Genomic DNA, 20,799 nt, shown 5'->3' with positions numbered 1-20,799 from the left:
TTGGGGACACAGGGATCAAAAGTGTGAATATCGCCATGCCTCGACTCTCTCTACACGCCAAGCCTTGCACTGAAGCAAACAATATCCCATGCATGACCAGCTGAACACAGAAACACAGTAACCAGAGGGAGCTTTATCACCTTCACTGACCACACATCTACATCGAATGAACTGGTGAAGAATCCAGGAGCTCACCTATGCCTCACTTAGGCACGTCCACATTCCAATTCTACAAGCAGGAGATGCGGCAGGCACAGGGCTCTCATTTACTCAAAAACCAAAGTGTACGTCATGGAACTTGAAGCACGTTGAAAGAGTCAGTTGCAGTTTGAGAACTTCAAAGGAGAAATGAGATGTTTAAAGTGTTGACTAGAACATGGCAGGGCTTCAAGAGGTGGAACAGGAGAATAGGCAGCAGTAAGTCAATTATGTCTTCAAATCATTTGGATTCACAGGAGGAGAAGCCCGAGAGCATGAAGCTTATTCATGGAGACATGGACATCATCAGTGCCCCCAGCACCCATGCCACTGATATCACAGCAGCCCATAGAGTATGGGAAGGCACGAGAGTTACTCCAGTGCCAGCAGCACACTTTTCTTTCCTTTCTAGAATGTAGCAAGTCATCACAGCCCAGGGAAAATGATTCATGGAGCCAATGCGATCCAAGGAAGCTATTAAATTCAGGTCATGTTGCAGCCTCCTTCTAAAAACAAAATGAAACAACACTTGAACAAAAGGGTCACAGGATGGCATTTGAGTACTTAGCAACAAGTAAGGCACAGTTTTCTCAGCAGAGCAAATGTTAGTAACGTATATACTGGAATATCACAATTTCTAATGGCAGTGAAAATTCATTGATTTATTTTAGTTAATTGAAAGTGACATTGCTGGATGAATTCTCTTTCTTTTCTTTCCAGTAGGTACATAGTGCACTGGGTGGACACATTTAAGCTTAGTGTTTGGAACCTTTCCTGAGAATTGGGGCCCGAAAGCAAGTAAAAAACATCTACTAGTCAGTAGACAACGGGAAGTTCAGTTTGGAAGACAGGTGAGAAACTGAGTTGTTGTCCTTGGTAATGAGAACAGATTGGCCTTGGAGACGCTCATCCATGGAATCAGGGAGGCCGTGAAGGAGAAAAGTCAGAGCCCGTATCCACGGCAATCTTCAAAGTGGAAATTGTTGTTTGCTTTTTGTTCATTCTTATTTTGTTTATACAGAAGAAAACTTGAGTTAAAAGTAAATAGATTTATAGGAGTCTGCGTAGTTTAATCCATTTACACCATGCCTTCTGTCCGTTGTTAAATAAGAGATGGCAAAACTTTGGCATTTGAGTTGGAACCCAGACTCCTTTGTCACTTGACCTTCCCAGCACTATGGATTTAATGCCAGGGTCTCTCTTTTGTTCATAAATTGCATGTCCATTTCTATCCCACACTTCCTTTAATGGGCCCTTCCAGATAATCATTATTTCAACTCTTTCTATAGTTTTTACTGTAGAATTTTGTTACCTTCTGACTAGTTCATTTCTCTAGACAATTTTAATAAATGAGTATAATCCACATAGTGTTGCCTAGACAATTCTGTTCATATTTGTAAATATCTTAGAAAAAAGGGTGGTCCATACTTAGCAAGACAATAAAATTTGCTGTTATCATTTTTAAATATCATTTTGATAAATATCCAGATTAAGAACAGAATATCTTTGAATCACCCAATTCCCTTTCTTTTAATTGTAGTTCCTGAAACCATTCTACTCATCACCTGAGTAAATTTCTTTACCTCGGTGAAATGCTCAGAGAGGGGCACTCAGGCATTATCTGACTCCTTTCTCTCCCCAGAGCTGAAGACATGTGGGTTAAGTGAAAGATAAATCAGAGAGTTGGTTTTGCAAAGCTGAAGGCTGTCCATTGACCCACTTAAGCTGCTGGCAGTAGCAACCATTTTGCTGCCTTTGCTTACTTCAGTATTACCTTCCTTCTTCTCATCTACCATAGTCCTTAGTCCCCAATTTTGTTAGCTTTCACGTCATCACTTTGTCAGCTAAAAGGTCACTTCCCTCCTTTCACTTTTGTGACAGTCAGACTTAATATTTGTTTTCTTTTCGCCCACAAACAACTGTCAAATTTTGCTTTCTAGGAAAGTTGAAATAAGAAACAAAAAATCTGGCATCCTAAAACTCATAGAGAAAAATGATACAGTTCCTTTGCCTTTCTTTTGCTTCCCTTTTTTTGTATTAACCGCAAGATGAAATGGAGTAATGCAGAGGCAGCAAGACAACCTTGCCCAGTAAACCACAACATGAAAAACGTTAACAAAAATTGAAAATGAAAAATCACTAATGTAAAAGAAAGACTGTGTCTAGCTCAGAAACTTCAAGCACAACAACTGTTCAATAGTTTCAGTAAGAAAGTTGACTAATAAAAGCTGTACTTGGCAAAATAAAAATGATTTGGCTACTAAAAGTAAAAGAATTACAATTGGGTTATTCCTCTACCTACATAGACCAGAAAATCTTTTGCTATTAGGATCTGAAGGCCATAGACATATTTAGTAGTTATGTACAGAGGTGTCATGGGTTGAATTTTATTCCCCCAAAATGTACATCTTAATTTGGCTAGGCCAAGATTCCCAGTATTGTGTGATCATCCACCATTTTGTCATTTGATGTGATTTTCCTAAGTGTTGTAAATCCTATCTCTACGATGTTCATGAGGAGGGATAGGCAGCAGTTATGTGAACTCAATCAACAAGGTTAGATTGTGTCTTAAGCCAATCTCTTTTGAGATATAAAAGAAAGAAGGGAGCATACAGACAAGGGGACTTCATACCACCAAGAAAACAGCTCTGGGAGCAGAGGGCATCCTTTGGACCCGGGGCCCCTGCAGATGGTAAGATCCTCAACCAAGGAAAGATTGATGACAGAGACCTTCATTCAGAGTCTACAGAAAGCAAAAGACTTCCGCTGCAGCTGATGCGCTGAATTTGGACTTGTAGCCTACTGGACTGTGAGAGAATAAATTTCTCTTTGTGAAAGCCACACACTTGTGGTATTTCTGTTACAGCAGCACTAGATAACTAAGACAATCGGTGAGGAGAGGCGGAGGTCAGCAATGATAACTAGCGTCCTTCACACCAACAGCCTAGGAGCACAGGTGAACGTTCTGGAGGATTAATGATTTGACAACAAAAAACTCCTCCTCAGTAAAAGGGTGCTAAAGGCATCTGGATGTGGTCAGTGGCCCTCAGCAAGTGAGTCCAGGAAAGTTTTGTTTAAGAACACTCTGTCACTCTAAAGGAGAGGGTGTTACACTGTGATAATTACCTTGTGAGTGGGGTAGTGCTGGGGAAAGGTTGACAATAAATTCATCTTGTAATTAGAATCTCTACACCCATAAGCACCTGCAAGGAACTAGGATTCCTGCTGCGGGTACTGGCACAGCCTGAGGAGGACTGTAGACATCCAGTAAGAAAGAGTGGAAAGAAAGGGCAATGGCTATTAAACTACTAACCTTGTGGCCCTGGTGAAGCAAAAGCACACAGACCTACATGATTGTATTGTAGAAGGTAGAGAACAGTTGGAGATTCTTATTCACTAATAATCATCAGGCTCAGCTATGAATAAAACAGAGAACAAAATCTAGGCTTTGTCCTAAAGAGCTTACTTGTGACAAAAGCCATGGGGCTGAGGGAGTCTGACTTTGACTTCCTATGTAAAGTAAGGGGGGCAAAAAGAAAGCCCAGGATGAGGGCTTTGTTCCCAGCACAAAGAAGAGTAATGTGTGTATATACATATAGATGGTGTGTATAAGAGTATTTACATATCCACCTAAATTGTGGACTATATGACAAAGATGTTTTTTACAAGTATCCACTTACATTGGAACACCTGAAATTTACTGAGAAAATTAAAGTTCTATTGCAAAAATTTAGACTTTGATGACATCTTCTCAGGCCATATGGAAAATGCTTATATGAAAACGAAAAAAGGGAAGCAAAAGTTTAATATTGAGGATGGTTTCGAAAATGAGAACTCTTATGTTCCCTATATAAAAGCCATGATAGAACGAATGTCTTCAGAGAACCTAGGCTCCAAGGTTCAACCAAACGCCCAGCTCAGTCGTGCCAGCAGCATCCTCAGTTCTCCCAATGGCCCTCCTGCTCTGTTTACTGACAGCCCTGGTGGTGTTCGGCTGTGGCCCTGCTCTATCTCTGGGCTGTGATCTGCCTCAAAACCACAGCCTGGCTAGTGAGAAGACCGTTGACCTTCTGGACCAAATGCAGAGACTCCCCACTTTCTTCTGTCTGAATGACAGAAAGGACTTCAGATTCCCCCAGGAGATGGTGGATGGCAGCCAGCTCCAGAAGGCCCAGGCCATCGCTTTCCTCCACGAGATGCTCCAGCAGATCTTTGAACTCTTCCATAGAAAGGACTCCTTTTCTCCTTGGAACACTACCCGCCTGCACCAGCTCCTCAGTGGACTCCTTAAACAGCAGAAAGACTTGGAGACCTGCTTCGTGCAGGCAACGGAAGAGGAAAAATCTGTCCTGCCCATTGAGGCCCCTGAAGTGGCTGTGAAGGAGTACTTTGAGGGAATCTGTTCCTATCTGAAAGAGAAGGAATACAGTGAGTGTGCCTGGGAAGTTGTCAGAGTGGAAATCAGGGGATCCTTCTCTTCTTTGACAAACTTGCAAGAAAGGTTAAGAAGAAAGGATGGTGACATGAGTTCATCTTGACTTCACTTACAATGACTGATATGCCCTATCGCACTTGCATGCATATCTCTGGTCATTTCAGAAGATGCTTATTTCTGCTCTAGTCACAATTTATGAGTTTAAATCCAGCAATTTCTTTGACAGCAGTATTAAAAAAGTATATGTGAAAAATATTCAGCTCCAAGGACATCAGTCTTTAGGAGATGACTGTCCTGACTATCCGTCTGCCTCCCTCTTTATTTATTTATTTATTTATTTATTTATGTTTATTGATTTTTTCTGGCTTGTTACCAAATTTGTAATATCTACATTTTTGTTTTTAAAAATTCCATATTTACATTGTATTAAAATTTATAAAACATATCCACCTTTCTATTATTTATTTAATTAAATTTGTATTATATCTTATGTAATAAATTCTTATCAAAGAAAATTTCTTGAATTCATTCTTGAAGAATAAAATCAAAGCCCTAATTTTGTAAAAGAAATTGGAGAACAGATGGTAAAATGTATTTACTCACTCATTCATTGTATTCATGCCATGTGTGTCCAATGAGTAAGTGGTAGATTATATAATTGCCGTCAAATCCAGGTGAACGAATCAAACACGATCCTCTCCGTGCTAGAACTTTCAGTGATACAGGGAAAGAAACATAAAAACAATACTGATGTTTACTTAATTCCAACTATATTAAATACTACTGAAAGAATTTTTTAAAAATGATGTTCTTACACAATAACTTTAGCTATGAAAGATGCTGGGAAGAAAAGGAAATATTAGATGTCCTTTCTAAAGTGCCTGGGAGACATGAAGTTTTATTGACAGGAGTCTTACCAGCAGTTGGATACACGGCTCTACCATGTGCAAAAATGCTATTGATGGAGGTATGAGTTTGGGATTCGTTTTTGTATATCGGATCATGAGAGCTTGTGAATTGTTAAAAAATATTTTGATAAGGTTAATTTTATAGGGTTTATTTAGTTTTGAAAAGATTTATGGATAGAAGCATTTTTTTTCAGCAAAAATTAGTTGTTTCTTGTTTTTAGATAAATATAACCTAAGAATTTTTATGTAAGAAAAAGGGGGAGAGAGAAATAAAAACATATAAAAATTCCATTCTGGCTAGAGCAAAGGAGAATAAAGAAGACCAAAGACACAAGGGAAAGATTAGTCCAAAGAACTAATGGACACAACTACCACAACGTTCACCAGACTGAGGCCAGAAAAACTAGATGGTGCCCATTTACCACCACCTGGCTCTGGCAGGGATCACAAGAGAGGGTCCTGGATAGAGTGAGAGAAAAATTTAGAACGAAATTCAAATTCACACAGACACACAAAAGACCAGGCATGCTGGTCTGACAGAGACTGGAGAAACCCCCAGAATATAGCCCCCGACAGCCTTTTAACTCAGTCCTGAAATCATTCCTGAGGTTCATCTTTCAGCCAAAGATTAGACAGATTTATAGGGTCAAGAATAATACATGTGAGGAAGTGCTTCCTAGGTCAATCATGTATAGGAAACTAATGGACACAACAGCTGAGAAGCAAAGATGAGAATGCAGGAGGAGCCAGGAAAATGGAACAAATGGAAACAGGGAATCTGGGATGGAGAAGGAGAGAGGGTTGGCATATCATGCGGTTTGTAACCAAAGTTGCAAAACAATGTGTATATTAACTCTTTAATGATAAACTAATTTGCTCTGTAAACTTTCACCTAAATCACAATTAAAAAAAAAAAAAGAGGTTAGCAAGTGCTACTGGAACAACAACAACATATCTACCTATCTATCTATATAGATGATATTAATGAAAAGCGGCTGCAGCAGTATATCGACAGGGAACTGCCAGAAATTCAGGTTGGTTTCAGAAGAGGAAGTGGAACCAGGGATATCATTGCTGATGTCAGATGGATCCTGGCTGAAAGCAGAGAATGCCAGAAGGATGTTTACCTGTGTTTTATTGACTATGCAAAGGCATTCGACTGTGTGGATCCTAACAAACTATGGATAACATTGGGAAGAATGGGAATTCCAGAACACTGAATTGTGCTCAAGAGGAAAATTAGCATAGATCAAGAGGCAGTTTTTCAGACAGAACAAGGGGATACTGATTGGTTCAAAGTCAGGAAAGGTGTGCGTCAGGGTTGTATTCTTTCACCATACCTATTTAATCTGTATGATGGACTATATGAAGAAGAACGGGTTATCAGGATTGGAGGAAGTCTCATTAACAACCTACATTATGCAGATAGCACAACCTTGCTTGCTGAAAGTGAAGAGGACTTGAAGCACTTACTAATGAAGATCAAAGGCCACAGCCTTCAGTATGGATTACACCTCAACATAAAGAAAATAAAAATCCTCACAACTGGACCAATGAGCAACATCATGATAAACGGAGAAAAGATTGAAGTTGTCAAGGATTTCATTTTACTTGGATCCACAATCAACAGCCATGGAAGCAGCAGTTGAGAAATCAAAAGACGTATTGCATTGGGCAAATCTGCTGCAAAGGCCCTCTTCAAAGTGTTGAAGAGCAAAGACCTCACCCTGAAGACTAAGGTACGCCTGACCCAAGCCATGGTATTTTCAATCACATCATAGCATGTGGAAGCTGGAAAATGAATAAGGAAGATAGAAGAAGAGTTGACGCCTTTGAATTGTGGTGTTGGCAAAGATATTGAATATACCACGGAATGCCAAAAGAATGAACAATTCTGTCTTGGAGGAAGTGTGGCCAGAATGCTCCTTAGAGGCGAGGATGGCAAGACTGCGTCTTACATACTTTGGACATGTTGTCAGGAGGGATCAGTCCCTGGAGAAGGACATCACGCTTGGCAGAGTACGGGGTCAGCAGAAAAGAGGAAGACCCTCAACAAAGGTGGATTGACACAGTGGCTGCAACAATGAGCTCAAGCATAACATCGATTGCAAGGATGGCATAGGACAGGGCAGTGTTTCGTTGTTTTGTGCATAGTGTCGCTATGAGTCGGAACCGACTCAACAACAACAATTATGTTGGATATTTAAAATAGTTTTGCTTCATAGAATATCATGTTCACGTTCATCACATATTAAAGCATGACAAAATATGTTCACCCTTACATTTTGTCTAATTATTTTTTGTTTGATTTATTAAATTCCTTCACAGAAGAGGGTTTTTTTGCTTTTTCTTAAAAAAGGAAATAACCTGAATTTGCATCTCAGTGTGAAAAATGGATGAGAAATTTACTCATTCATTCATTCTAGTCAAGTGATATTTAAAAACAGCATGTCTCTACGGCCGAGTACGTGACTATTCTGGAATACAGAGGTAAATAAAGCAAACACGATTCCTAACCTCTTAGAGCTTTCAATTTTCCAGACAAAGACATAGAAACAGTGATCATGGCTAATGAATTTCAGTCATGTTTCCTGTTATGAGGAGACATGGAGGACAAGGGATTCTCTCACCAGCAGCTTGAACAAGAGGGGAAAACAGATGTTCACTCGAAGGTGCCCATGAAACTTCTAAAGGCAGACACCTCGTTGGTTGATGCATATGTGGACCCGGAACCTCCAACAATGTTACATCTTGGAGATATTAGTTTGTGATTCTTTATTGGGGGCACAGGAACATAATGAGCCTCTAGGGATGCACAGATAATCAAAATGCAATGAGTGAGTAGAATAGTCTGGACCAGTTTTGTCAAAAGATGGAAAAATAAAAGTGGATCAGAAAATTTCACTCTCTCAGTGTCTAAAGACCAAAATTAAGTGAAAACAAGCAGAAAGGAGAGAGTATCCAGTAATAAAAGACAGTCCAGGGAGCAAGAGAGTGTAATTTGGGGAACAAAACATGCATTAAAACTTTTTAAAGATCTAAAATATGAAACATAAGAAATTTCACACGCATGCAATATAAATTTCCTCACGGAATGTAAATTCTGCCAGGATATATGTGTGATCCTGGTTAATGAACTTAACCTTTCTGAGCCCCAGTTTTCTGGAATGTAATGTATCATACACTTTTGTTGTGGTTGTGTGGTATTGAGTCAATTCCGACTCACAGTGACCCTATAAGGCACAGAAGAACTGACCCAATAGGATTTCCTAGGCTGTAATCTTTATGGGAGCAGATTGCCAGGTCTTTCTCTTGCAGATTGGCTGGTGAGTTTGCCAACCTTTTGGTTAGCTGGCAGGTGCTTAACAATTGTGCCACCCAAACAAAAAATCAAACCCACTGCCATCAAGTTGATTTGGACTCATAGTGGTCCTACAGGACAGAGTAGACCTGTCCCGTAGGGTTTCCAAAGCTATAAATCTGTACGGAAGCAGACCTTTCTCCCACAGATTGACTGGTGGGTTCGAACCACTAACTGTTTTGTTAGCAGCCGAGTGCTTTAACCAGTGCGACACCAGGGCTTCTTATACCATACATTAAAAACCCACCCACTGCCATTGAGTCATACATTAGCTATGCATTATTTATTTGCTGATTCTGATACCTGGCACACTCCCCCCTTCTTTCCCTGCTTTCTGAATCCCTTTCTTTCACTCCCATATCACAATCGTTTCCTTCCTCTGCAATGCAGAGAACCCCAGGGTGCTTTCCTCCTTCACTCCTCATCAACCTGGACTGTGCATTCAGGCAGCTGCTTCCGGGTCCTTTGTGGTTTCTGGTTTTCACTTTTCCGTTCCTCCGTGTATAAAGCCACCAATCGAAAGCAAAACATGCAAATGAGGGAATGTCCCTAGTATAATGATGTAACAGCTACCAGTTGCCATCCAGTGGATTTCAATGCACAGCTACCCAATATGTTGCAGAGTGAGGTTACCATGTGCTACAGAGTTAGGCTCCCAGGTGTTGCAGAGTAAGGTTCCCATGCGTTGCAGAGTAGGGCTCCCAGGTGTTGCAGAGTAAGGTTCCCCTGTGTTGCAGAGTAGGGCTCCCACACGTGGCAGAGTAGGGTTTCCAAGTGTTGCAGAGCTGTGGGTTTTCAAGGCTGTGATCTCTCAGAAGCAGACAATCAGTCCTTCCTTCCAAGGCCCCTCTGAAAGGTACCTTTCGGTTAGTAGCCCAGTGCTTAACTCTCTGTGACGCCCATGACACCCGGATGGAACCCCAGTGCCACGGAGCCGATTTCAGATGATAACAACCCCGGAGGGAGCTGCCCCATAGGGCTTCCGGGGCTGTAATCTTTTTTTTTAAATAATTTTTATTGAGCTTTAAGTGAACGTTTACAAATCAAGTCACTCTGTCACATATAAGCTTATATACACCTTACTCCATACTCCTACTTACCCTCCCCCTAATGAGTCAGCCCACTCCCTCCTTCCGGTCTCTCCTTTCATTACTATTTTGCCAGTTTCTAACCCTCTCTACCCTCCTATCTCCCCTCTAGACAGGAAATGCCAACACAGTCTCAAGTGTCCACCTGATACAAGTAGCTCACTCTTCGTCAGCATCTCTCTCCAACCCATTGTCCAATCCCTTCCATGTCTGATCAGTTGTTTCAGGAATGGTTCCTGTCCTGTGCCAACAGAAGGTATGGGGACCACGACTGCTGGGATTCCTCTAGTCTCAGTCAGACCATTAAGTCTGGTCTTTTTATGAGAATTTGGGGGTCTGCATCCCACTGCTGTCCTGCTCCCTCAGGGGTTCTCTGTTGTGCTTCCTATCAGGGCAGTCATTGGTCGTGGCGGGGCACCATCTAGTTCGTCTGGTCTCAGGATGATGTAAGTCTCTGGTTCATGTGGCCCTTTCTGTCTCTTGGGCTCATAGTTATTGTGTGACCTTGGTGTTCTTCATTCCCTTTTGTTCCAGGTGGGTTGAGACCAATTGCTGCATCTTAGATGGCCACTTGTTAGCATTTAAGACCCCAGACGCCACATTTCAAAGTGGGATGCAGAATGTTTTCATAATAGAATTATTTTGCCAATTGACTTAGAAGTCCCCTCAAACCGTGTTCCCCAGACCCCCGCCCCTGCTCCGCTGACCTTTGAAGCATTCACTTTATCCCGGAAACTTCTTTGCTTTTGGTCCAGTCCAGTTGAGCTGACCTTCCGTGTATTGAGCATTTTCCTTCCCTTCACCTAAAGTAGTTCTTATCTACTAACTAATCAGTAAATAACCCTCTCCCACCCTCCCTCCCTCCCCGCCTTGTAACCACAAAAGTATCTGTTCTTCTCAGTTTATACTATTTCTCAAGATCTTATAATAGGGCTCTTATAGAATATTTGTCCTTTTGCCTCGGACTAATTTCCCTCAGCATAATGCCTTCCAGGTTCCTCCATGTTATGAAATGTTTCACAGATTCGTCACTGTTCTTTATCAATGCGTAGTATTCCATTGTGTGAATATACCACAATTTATTTAACCATTCATCCATTGATGGACACCTTGGTTGCTTCCAGCTTTTTGCTATTGAAAACAGAGCTGCAATAAACATGGGTGTGCATATATCTGTTTGTGTGAAGGCTCTTATTTCTCTAGGGTATATTCCGAGGAGTGGGATTTCTGCATTTTATGGATGTTCTATTTCTAACTTTTTAAGAAAGCGCCAGATAGATTTCCAATGCGGTTGTACCATTTTACATTCCCACCAGCAGTGTATAAGAGTTCCAATCTCTCCGCAGCCTCTCCAACATTCATTATTTTGTGTTTTTTGGATTAATGCCAGCCTTGTTGGAGTGAGATGGAATCTCATCGCAGTTTTAATTTGCATTTCTCTAAAGGCTAATGATTGAGAGCATTTTCTCATGTATCTGTTAGCTGCCCGAATATCTTCTTTAGTGAAATGTGTGTTCATATCCTTTGCCCACTTTTTGATTGGGTTGTTTGTCTTTTTGTGGTTGAGTTTTAGGAGAATCATATAGATTATAGAGAGCAGGCTCTGGTCGGAGATGTTACAGCTGAAATTTTTTTCCCAATCTTTAGGTGGTCTTTTCACTTCTTTGGTGAAGTCTTTAGATGAGCATAGCTGTTTGATTTTTAGGAGCTCCCAGTTATCTGGTTTCTCTTCGTCATTTTTGGTAATGTTTTGTATTCTGTTTATGCCTAGTATTAGGGCTCCTAACGTTGTCCCTATTTTTTCTTCCATGATCTTTATCATTTTAGTCTTTATGTTTAGGTCTTTATGGAAGCAGACTACCACATCCTTCTCCTGTGGAGGGGCTGGTGGGTTTGAGCTGCTGACCTGTTGGTTACCAGTCGAGCTCTTAACAGCTGGACCACCAGGGCTCCTTCCCCGGATAGAACAGTAAATTTTCAAAGGAAGTAGAAACAGCACAGACAGTCCCCAACTTATGTCATATTTGAGTTATGATGAACGGCACATCTGATAGATTTTTGGTACATCTTATTGTTAGGAATGTATACTACATACGATGTCGTAGTGTGTGATTCACTGATGTTATCATTCTCAGATGTTCACTGTTATGATTTACTGTTCAAAACACTGCAGGATATTGACAGATCAGAACTTACTGTACTTTGAAGAGGAAAGAAATGCTGAAGTAGAAAGAAAAAATGAGGAAGAGGAAGGAGAGATGTTGTCAAAAATTTTTACAGGGACACGATTATCAGAATTCTTTTCCAAACAAAATCAGGGACTTCAGTTGCTTGAAAACATGGACCCAAATGCTTATCACTTTGCTAAAGTTGATAGGCAGATTTGGGAAGTTGTGAGATGTTGCTGCGAAATACATGAAGAAAAAAATAATAGAAGCATATAGACAACACTCACTCATTTTCTGAGTAGGAAGCCTACCCCTGCCTCCAGTGATAACCGAGATGATCCAGAATGTTCCACAAGTAGCGTTATTACTGCAACTGACAAAAATGCCAACATCGTCCAACTCTTCTTCATCCTCAGAGTAAATTTTTATGATTTGTGACTTTTTTAATGTTTGTATGTATTAAAATGTATCTGTAAGTTTATATGTCATGTTTTTAACACCTAAAGAAAAAGACTGGATTTCAAAATATACTCATAAGAGAAAGTAATAATAATGAAAACTAAAAAACAAAAAAGAGGTATTCAACTTACATCAGGACCGACGTATGCAGAGACCTCAGAAAAGAACTCCATTGTAAGTCGCGGACTTTATGTATTCATTTTTACCTATGGGCTTCTAAACATTCACAGAGAAAGAGGGCCAAATACTGGCCAAGACAGGCAAAAACAGTGGCCAAGTCTGTGAAGCCAAGTGTAGCCAGAATTCTGTCCCCTACTAGTGAATTTTTTTCCAGAGATAAGAGAGGCTATTTCTGGAAAGAACTGACCCCAATGTTGGAATAAACTAATTTGTTTACCTTTTTTATGTGTCTTAGACAAGGAAAATATTCCCAGCTTCAGGCATGGCATGTCGTCTTTGCACAACGGGCAGCTATGTGGAGAGAGAAAAGGGGCAAATGTGTTCCTTGCTTCCAACCCTCTCTGCTGAGCAAATGTGTGATTAATCACACCCTCTACACCCTGTGGGATACAAGAGGCAGTTGTCAGGTTGTCGTCACCTGCCGTCGAGTCGGTTCTGACTCATAGTAATCCTGCGTACAACAGAATGATACACTGCTGGTCCTGCGCCATTCTCACAATCATTGGTATGCTTGAGCCCGTTGTTGCGGCCACTGTGTCAATGCACCTTGTTGAGGGTCTTCCTCTTTTTCACTGACCCTCTACTTTACCAAGCATGATGTCCTTCTCCAAGCACTGGTCCCTCCTGATAACATGTTCAAAGCATGAGAGACAAAGTCTCACCATCCTTGCTTCTAAGGAGCATTCTGGCTGTACTTCTTCCAAGACAGACTTGTTTCTTCTTTTGGCAGTCCATAACATATTCAATATTATTTGCCAACAACATAACTCAAAGACATCAATTCTTCTTCAGTCTTCCTTATTCATTGTCCAACTTTTACATGCATGTGAGGCACCTGAAAACACCATGGCTTGGGTCAGGCACACCTTAGTGTTCAAGGTGATATCTTTGCTTTTTAATACTTGAAAGAGGTCTTTTGCAGCACATTTGCCCAATTCAATGTGTTGTTTGATTTCTGGACTGCTACAAAAAAGAAAAAAAAATTTTTTTTTTACTTCCATGGGTGTTGATTTTGGATCCGAGTAAAATGACATCCTTAAGAACTTCAATCTCTTCTCAGTTTTTCATCATGTTGCTTATTGGTCTGGTTGTGAGAATTTTTTTGTTTTCTTTATGTTGAGGTGGAATCCATACTGAAGGCTGTGGTCTTTGATCTTCATCGGTAAGTGCTTCAAGTCCTGTTGAGTTTCAGCAAGCAAGGTTGTGTCATCTGAATACCAGAGGTAGTTAATGAGTCTTCCTACAATCCTGATGCCAAATTCTTCTCGTATAGTCCAGCTTCTGAGATTATTGGCTGAGCATAAAGTTTGAATAAGTATGCGAAGGCATAAATTACTTCAGTGTCAGCAGCATGCGACTGTAAGTTTGTCGTACTGAGGGGGCAGGAGAGTTGCTGAGATGGTGGCAGCTATGACAATGGTATTCAAATTTCAGCAGGGTCGCCTATGGTTGACTGGTTTCAGCTGAGCTTCCAGACTAAGACAGAATAGGAAGAAGGAACTGGCAGTCTACTTCTGAAAGGAATTAGCCAGTGAATATCTTAGGAACAGCAGGAGGCAGTAGAGACTGCCATTCTGGGTGTGGAATTCCAGGGAAAATCAGAAGAAATAGCTCCTGTCTGATGGTTCATGAACTTTTTCTTAAATCGTCCGTTTTACAAACGTGTTTGTACTAGGAGATTAGGAGGCTTACGTTTATAATTTGGAGAAAATTCTCTGCCAGCTTGAATAATGACCTTGCATCTTTTCGACATTGCCTCAGTAGTAAGATAGAGCTCAGACATGGTTAACGGGATTTCAGAGAACACAGTGATTGCCAACGGATAGCAAGGGGGCGGTATCTATTTGGGCAGAATTTGGGAGGTTTTAAGGTAACCTGGGCAATACGGTAAGTGAAGAATTTATTCAGGAAGTTTGCGTGCGTGCGTGCGTGCGTATGTGTGTGTGTGTGAATTGCTCAGGGAGCACAAGAGGGCCTTTAATTTAGGAGGGGGCTTTGAAAACTTTGCCTCGGCTTGCCCAATCTTTAGATTGCTTCTCTCCATAACTGGGTTGTGGTGGTGGTGGTGGTGGTGGTTGGGAGACGCAAAGTTATGTTTTAAGCTATGTTTGTTTCTTGCTTTTCTCTCCTCCTTCACCCTGTGGGGGGAACCAGCGTAGGAGTAGGGCAGAGGCATGAAAAGTTTTGGATTTACCTGGCTCTTTCTCTGTGATTGCTTAATACCTTTCAAATATTTTGATCTCTTCCATCTATTGGATGATGCTTTTTTTTTTTTTTTTGAACATAATTTTACTTTTTGATTGTTGTTATTTTATGTTTGGGGAGCAAAAGTCCTATGATTTGGTGCTGTACTGTCTCTATGCCTCACAAGTTTCTATAACCACATTATGGTCATATCCATAAGTGATGAATCTGTTATATATTTGAAAACATTGGAGAACAAGGGTGGGTTTGGGATCCTGACAGCAGCAAGGCACTCACCACACACCAGCCCTACACAGGTCCCTCAGTTTTGCTTGATGTTAACTACCGAGGTGCTCAACCAGAGAAGGGGGCCAAGGGGCCCTGGTTGTTGCTGCAGTTCCCTAGAATGGCTTTAGAGGGCCACGTTGCATTACCAGCTGGAGATAGCTGAGTTTGGGGACACAGGGATCAAAAGTGTGAACATCGCCATGCCTCGACTCTCTCTACACGCCAAGCCTTGCACTGAAGCAAACAATATCCCATGGATGACCAGCTGAACACAGAAACACAGTAACTGGAGGGAGCTTTATCGCCTTCACTGACCACACATCTACATCGAATGAACTGGTGAAGAATCCAGGAGCTCACCTACGCCTCACTTAGGCACGTCCACATTCCAATTCTACAAGCAGGAGATGCGGCAGGCACAGGGCTCTCATTTACTCAAAAACCAAAGTGTACGTCATGGAACTTGAAGCACGTTGAAAGAGTCAGTTGCAGTTTGAGAGCTTCAAAGGAGAAATGAGATGTTTAAAGTGTTGACTAGAACATGGCAGGGCTTCAAGAGGTGGAACAGGAGAATAGGCAGCAGTAAGTCAATTATGTCTTCAAATCATTTGGATTCACAGGAGGAGAAGCCCGAGAGCATGAAGCTCTCCCATGGGGACATGGACATCATCAGTGCCCCCAGCACCCATGCCACTGATATCACAGCAGCCCATAGAGCATGGGAGGGGAACAGAGTTACTCCAGTGCCAGCAGCACGCTTTCCTTTCCTTCCTAGAATGCAGCAAGTCATCACAGCCCAGGGAAAGTGATTCATGGAGCCAATGCGATCCAAGGAAGCTATTAAATTCAGGTCATATTCCAGCCTCCTTCTAAAAACAAAATGAAACAACACTTGAACAAAAGGGTCACAGGATGGCATTTGAGTACTTAGCAACAAGTAAGGCACAGTTTTCTCAGCAGAGCAAGTGTTAGTAATGTATATACTGGAATATCACAGTTTCTAACGGCAGTGAAGACTGTTGTGGAAATTCATTGATTTATTTTAGTTAATCGAAAAGTGACATTGCTGGATGAATTCTCTTTCTTTTCTTTCCAGTAGGTACATAGTGCACTGGGTGGACACATTTAAGCTTAGTGTTTGGAACGTTTCCTGAGAATTGGGGTCCAAAAGCAAGTAAAAAACATCTGCTAGTCAGTAGACAATGGGAAGTTCGGTTTGGACGAAAGGTGAGAAACTGAGCTGTTGTCCTTGGTAATGAGAACAGATTGGCCTTGGAGACACTCATCCATGGAATCAGGGAGGCCCTGAAAGAGAAAAGTCAGAGCCCGTATCCACGGTAATCTTCAGAGTGGAAATTGTTACTTGCTTTTTTTTTATTCTTATTTTGTTTATACAGAAGAAAACTTGAGTTAAAAGTAAATGGATTTATAGGAGTCTGCGTAGTTTAACCCATTTACACCATGCCTTCTGTCCCTTGTGAAATAAGAGATGGCAAAACTTTGGCATTTGAGTTGGAACCCAGAATCCTTGGTCATTTCACCTTCCCTGTACTACTGATTTAATGCCAGGGTGTCTCTTTCGTTCATAAATTCCATGTTCATTTCTATCCCACACTTCCTTTACTGGGCCCTTCCAGATAAATCATCACTTCAACTCTTTCTACAGTTTTTACCTTAGAACTTTGTTACATTCTGACTAGTTCATTTCTCCAATTTTAATAAATAAGTATAATCCACATAGTATTGCCGAGAGAACTGTGTTCACATTTGTAAATATCTTAGAACAAAGGCTGGTCCATACCTGGCAGGAGAATAAAATTTGCTGTTATCATTTTTAAATATCATTTTTATAAGTATCCAGATTAAGAACAGAATCTCTTTGAATCACCCAATTCCCTTTCTTTTAATTCTAGTTCCTGAAACCATTCTGCTCATTGCCTGAGTAAATTTCTTTACCTCGGTGAAATGCTCAGAGAGGGGCACTCAGGCATTATCTGACTCCTTTGTCTTCCCAGAGCTGAAGACATGTGGGTTAAGTGAAAGATAAATCAGAGAGTTGGTTTTGCAAAGCTGAAGGCTGTCCACTGACCCACTTAAGCCGCTGGCAGTAGCAACCATTTTGCTGCCTTTGCTTACTTCAATATTGCCTTCCTTCTTCTCATCTACCATAGTCCTTAGTCCCCAATTTTGTTAGCTTTCACGTCATCACTTTGTCAGCTAAAAGGTCACTTCCCTCCTTTCACTTTTGTGACAGTCAGACTTAATATTTGTTTTCTTTTCGCCCACAAACAACTGTCAAATTTTGCTTTTTAGGAAAGTTGAAATAAAAAACAAAAAATCTGGCATCCTGAAAGTCATAGAGAAAAATGATACAGTCCCTTTGCCTTTCTTTTGCTTCCCTTTGTTTGTGTTAACCCCAAGATGAAATGGAGTAATGCAGAGGCAGCAAGACAACCTTGCCCAGTAAACCACAACATGAAAAAAGTTAACAAAAATTTAAAATGAAAAATCACTAATGTAAAAGAAAGACTGTGTCTAGCTCAGAAACTTCAAGCTCAACAACTGTTCAATAGTTTAAGTAAGAGAGTTGACTAATAAAAGCCGTACTTGGCAAAATAAAAATTATTTGGCTACTAAAAGTAAAAGAATTACAATTGGGTTACTCCTTACCTACATAGACAAGAAAACCTTTTGCTATCAGTATTTGAAGGCCATAGGCATATTTAGTAGCTATGTACAGAGGTGTCATGGGCTGAATTTTATTCCCCCAAAATGTGCGTCTTAATTTGGCTAGGCCAAGATTCCCAGTATTGTGTGATCATCCACCATTTTGTCATTTGATGTGATTTTCCTATGTGTTGTAAATCCTATCTCTACGATGTTCATGAGGAGGGATAGGCAGCAGTTATGTGAACTCAATCAACAAGGTTAGATTGTGTCTTAAGCCAATCTCTTTTGAGATATAAAAGAAAGAAGCGAGCAGACAGAGAAGAGGACTTCATACCACCAAGAAAACAGCACTGGGAGCAGAGGGCATCCTTTGGACCCGGGGCCCCTGCACCTGGGAAGACCCTCAACCAAGGAAAGATTGATGACAAAGACCTTCATCCAGAGTCAACAGAAAGCAAAAGACTTCCCCTGCAGCTGATGCCCTGAATTTGGACTTGTAGCCTACTGGACTGTGAGAGAATAAATTTCTGTTCGTTAAAGCCATACACTTGTGGTATTTGTGTTACAGCAGCACTAGATAACTAAGACAATAGGTCAGGAGAGGCGGAGGTCAGCAATGATAACTAGTGTTCTTCACACCAACACTCTAGGAGCACAGGTGAATGTTCTGGAGGATTAATGATTTTGACAACTAAAAAACTCCTCCTCAGTAAAAGGGTGCTAAAGCCATCTGGATGTGGTCAGTGGCCCTCAGCAAGTGAGTCCAGGAAAGTGTTGTTTAAGAACACTCTGTCACTCTAAAGGAGAGGGTGTTACACTGTGATAATTACCTTGTGAGTGGGGTAGTGCTGGGGAAAGGTTGACAATAAATTCATCTTGTAATTAGAATCTCTACACCCATAAGCACCTGCAAGGAACTAGGATTCCTGCTGCGGGTACTGGCACAGCCTGAGGAGGACTGTAGACATCCAGTAAGAAAGAGTGGAAAGAAGGGGCAATGGCTATTAAACTACTAACCTTGTGGCCCTGGTGAAGCAAAAGCACACAGACCTACATGATTGTATTGTAGAAGGTAGAGAACAGTTGGAGATTCTTATTCACTAATAATCATCGGGCTCAGCTATGAATAAAACAGAGAACAAAATCTAGGCTGTGTCCTAAAGAGCTTACTTGTGACAAAAGCCATGGGGCTGAGGGAGTCTGACTTTGACTTCCTATGTAAAGTAAGGGGGGCAAAAAGAAAGCCCAGGATGAGCGCTTTGTTTCCAGCACAAAGAAGAGCAATGTGTGTGTGTGTGTGTATATATATATATGGTGTGTATAAGAGTATTTACATATCCACCTAAATTGTGGACTATATGACAAAGATGTTTTTTACAAGTATCCACTTACATTGGAACACCTGAAATTTACTGAGAAAATTAAAGTTCTATTGCAAAAATTTAGACTTTGGATTGATGACATCTTCTCAGGCCATATAGAAAATGCTTATATGGAAACGAAAAAACGGAAGTAAAAGTTTAATATTGAGGATGGTTTAGAAAATGAAAACTCTTATGTTCCGTATATAAAAGCCACGATAGGAAGAATGTCTTCAGAGAACCTGGGCTCCAAGGTTCAACCAAACGCCCAGCTCAGTCAGGCCAGCAGCATTCTTAATTCTCCCAATGGCCCTCCTGCTCTCTTTACTGACAGCCCTGGTGGCGTTCAGCTGTGGCCCTGCTCCATCTCTGGGTTGTGATCTGCCTCAAATCCACAGCCTGGCTAGTGAGAAGATCGTTGACCTTCTGGACCAAATGCAGAGACTCCCCACTTTCATCTGTCTGAATGACAGAAAGGACTTCAGATTCCCCCAGGAGATGGTGGATGGCAGCCAGCTCCAGAAGGCCCACACCATCGCTTTCCTCCACGAGATGCTCCAGCAGATCTTTGAACTCTTCCATAGAAAGGACTCCTTTCCTCCTTGGGACACTACCCGCCTGCACCAGGTCCTCAGTGGACTCCTTAAACAGCAGAAAGACTTGGAGACCTGCTTCGTGCAGGCAATGGAAGAGGAAAAATCTGTCCTGCCCATTGAGGCCCCTGAAGCGGCTGTGAAGGAGTACTTTGAGGGAATCTGTTCCTATCTGAAAGAGAAGGAATACAGTGAGTGTGCCTGGGAAGTTGTCAGAGTGGAAATCAGGAGATCTTTCTCTTCATCGACAAACTTGCAAGAAAGGTTTAGAACAAAGGATGGTGACATGAGTTCATCTTGACTTCACTTACAATGACTGATATCCCCTATCGCACTTCCATGCATATCTTTGGTTATTTCAGAAGATGCTTATTTCTGCTCTAGTCACAATTTATGGAATTAAATCCAACAATTACTTTGAGAGCAGTATTAAACAAGTATATGTTAAAAATATTCAGGTCCAAGGACATCAGTCTTTAGGAGATGACTGTCCTGACTTTCCGTCTGCCTCTCTATTTATTTATTTATTTATCTTTATTGATTTTTTTCTGACTTGTTACCAAATTTGTAATATCTACATTTTTATTTTAAAAAATGCCACATTTACATTGTATTCAAATTTATAAAAACATATCCACTTTTCTGTTTTATTATTTATTTCATCGAATATTTATTATGTCTTATGTAATAAATTCTTATCAAAGAAAATTTCTCAAATTCATTCTTAAAGAATAAAATCAAAGCCCTGATTTTGTAAACGAAATTGAAGAACGGATGGTGAAATGTATTTACTCACTCACTCATCCTGTTTATGTCATATGTGTCAAATGAGTAAGTGACAGATTATATAATTGCCATCAAATCCAGGTGAATGAATCAAACACGATTCTTTCCGTGCTAGAACTT

At 40.9% G+C, this 20,799-nt stretch overlaps 2 protein-coding genes across 2 annotated transcripts; both read left to right on the top strand.

The window, feature by feature from the left end:
- The first annotated feature begins 4,148 nt into the window (after window positions 1-4,148).
- On the top strand, window positions 4,149-4,875 carry LOC100657422 (interferon omega-2-like). Its single transcript, XM_023542684.2, has one exon. It carries the CDS (start codon window positions 4,149-4,151, stop codon window positions 4,734-4,736), a length of 588 nt encoding a protein of 195 aa, XP_023398452.2. The 3' UTR covers window positions 4,737-4,875.
- A 13,152-nt stretch (window positions 4,876-18,027) lies between these two features.
- On the top strand, window positions 18,028-20,282 carry LOC135232366 (interferon omega-2-like). Its single transcript, XM_064290902.1, has one exon. The coding sequence runs from the start codon at window positions 19,607-19,609 to the stop codon at window positions 20,192-20,194; it is 588 nt and encodes a 195-aa protein (XP_064146972.1). The 5' UTR covers window positions 18,028-19,606; the 3' UTR covers window positions 20,195-20,282.
- Window positions 20,283-20,799: the final 517 nt, after the last annotated feature.

Source organism: Loxodonta africana, chromosome 9 (assembly GCF_030014295.1).
Source record: "Loxodonta africana isolate mLoxAfr1 chromosome 9, mLoxAfr1.hap2, whole genome shotgun sequence".
NCBI classification, from domain to species: domain Eukaryota; kingdom Metazoa; phylum Chordata; class Mammalia; order Proboscidea; family Elephantidae; genus Loxodonta; species Loxodonta africana.
The sequence above is the reverse complement of the archived record's forward strand: the minus strand, read 5'-3'. Positions and strand labels throughout refer to the sequence as shown.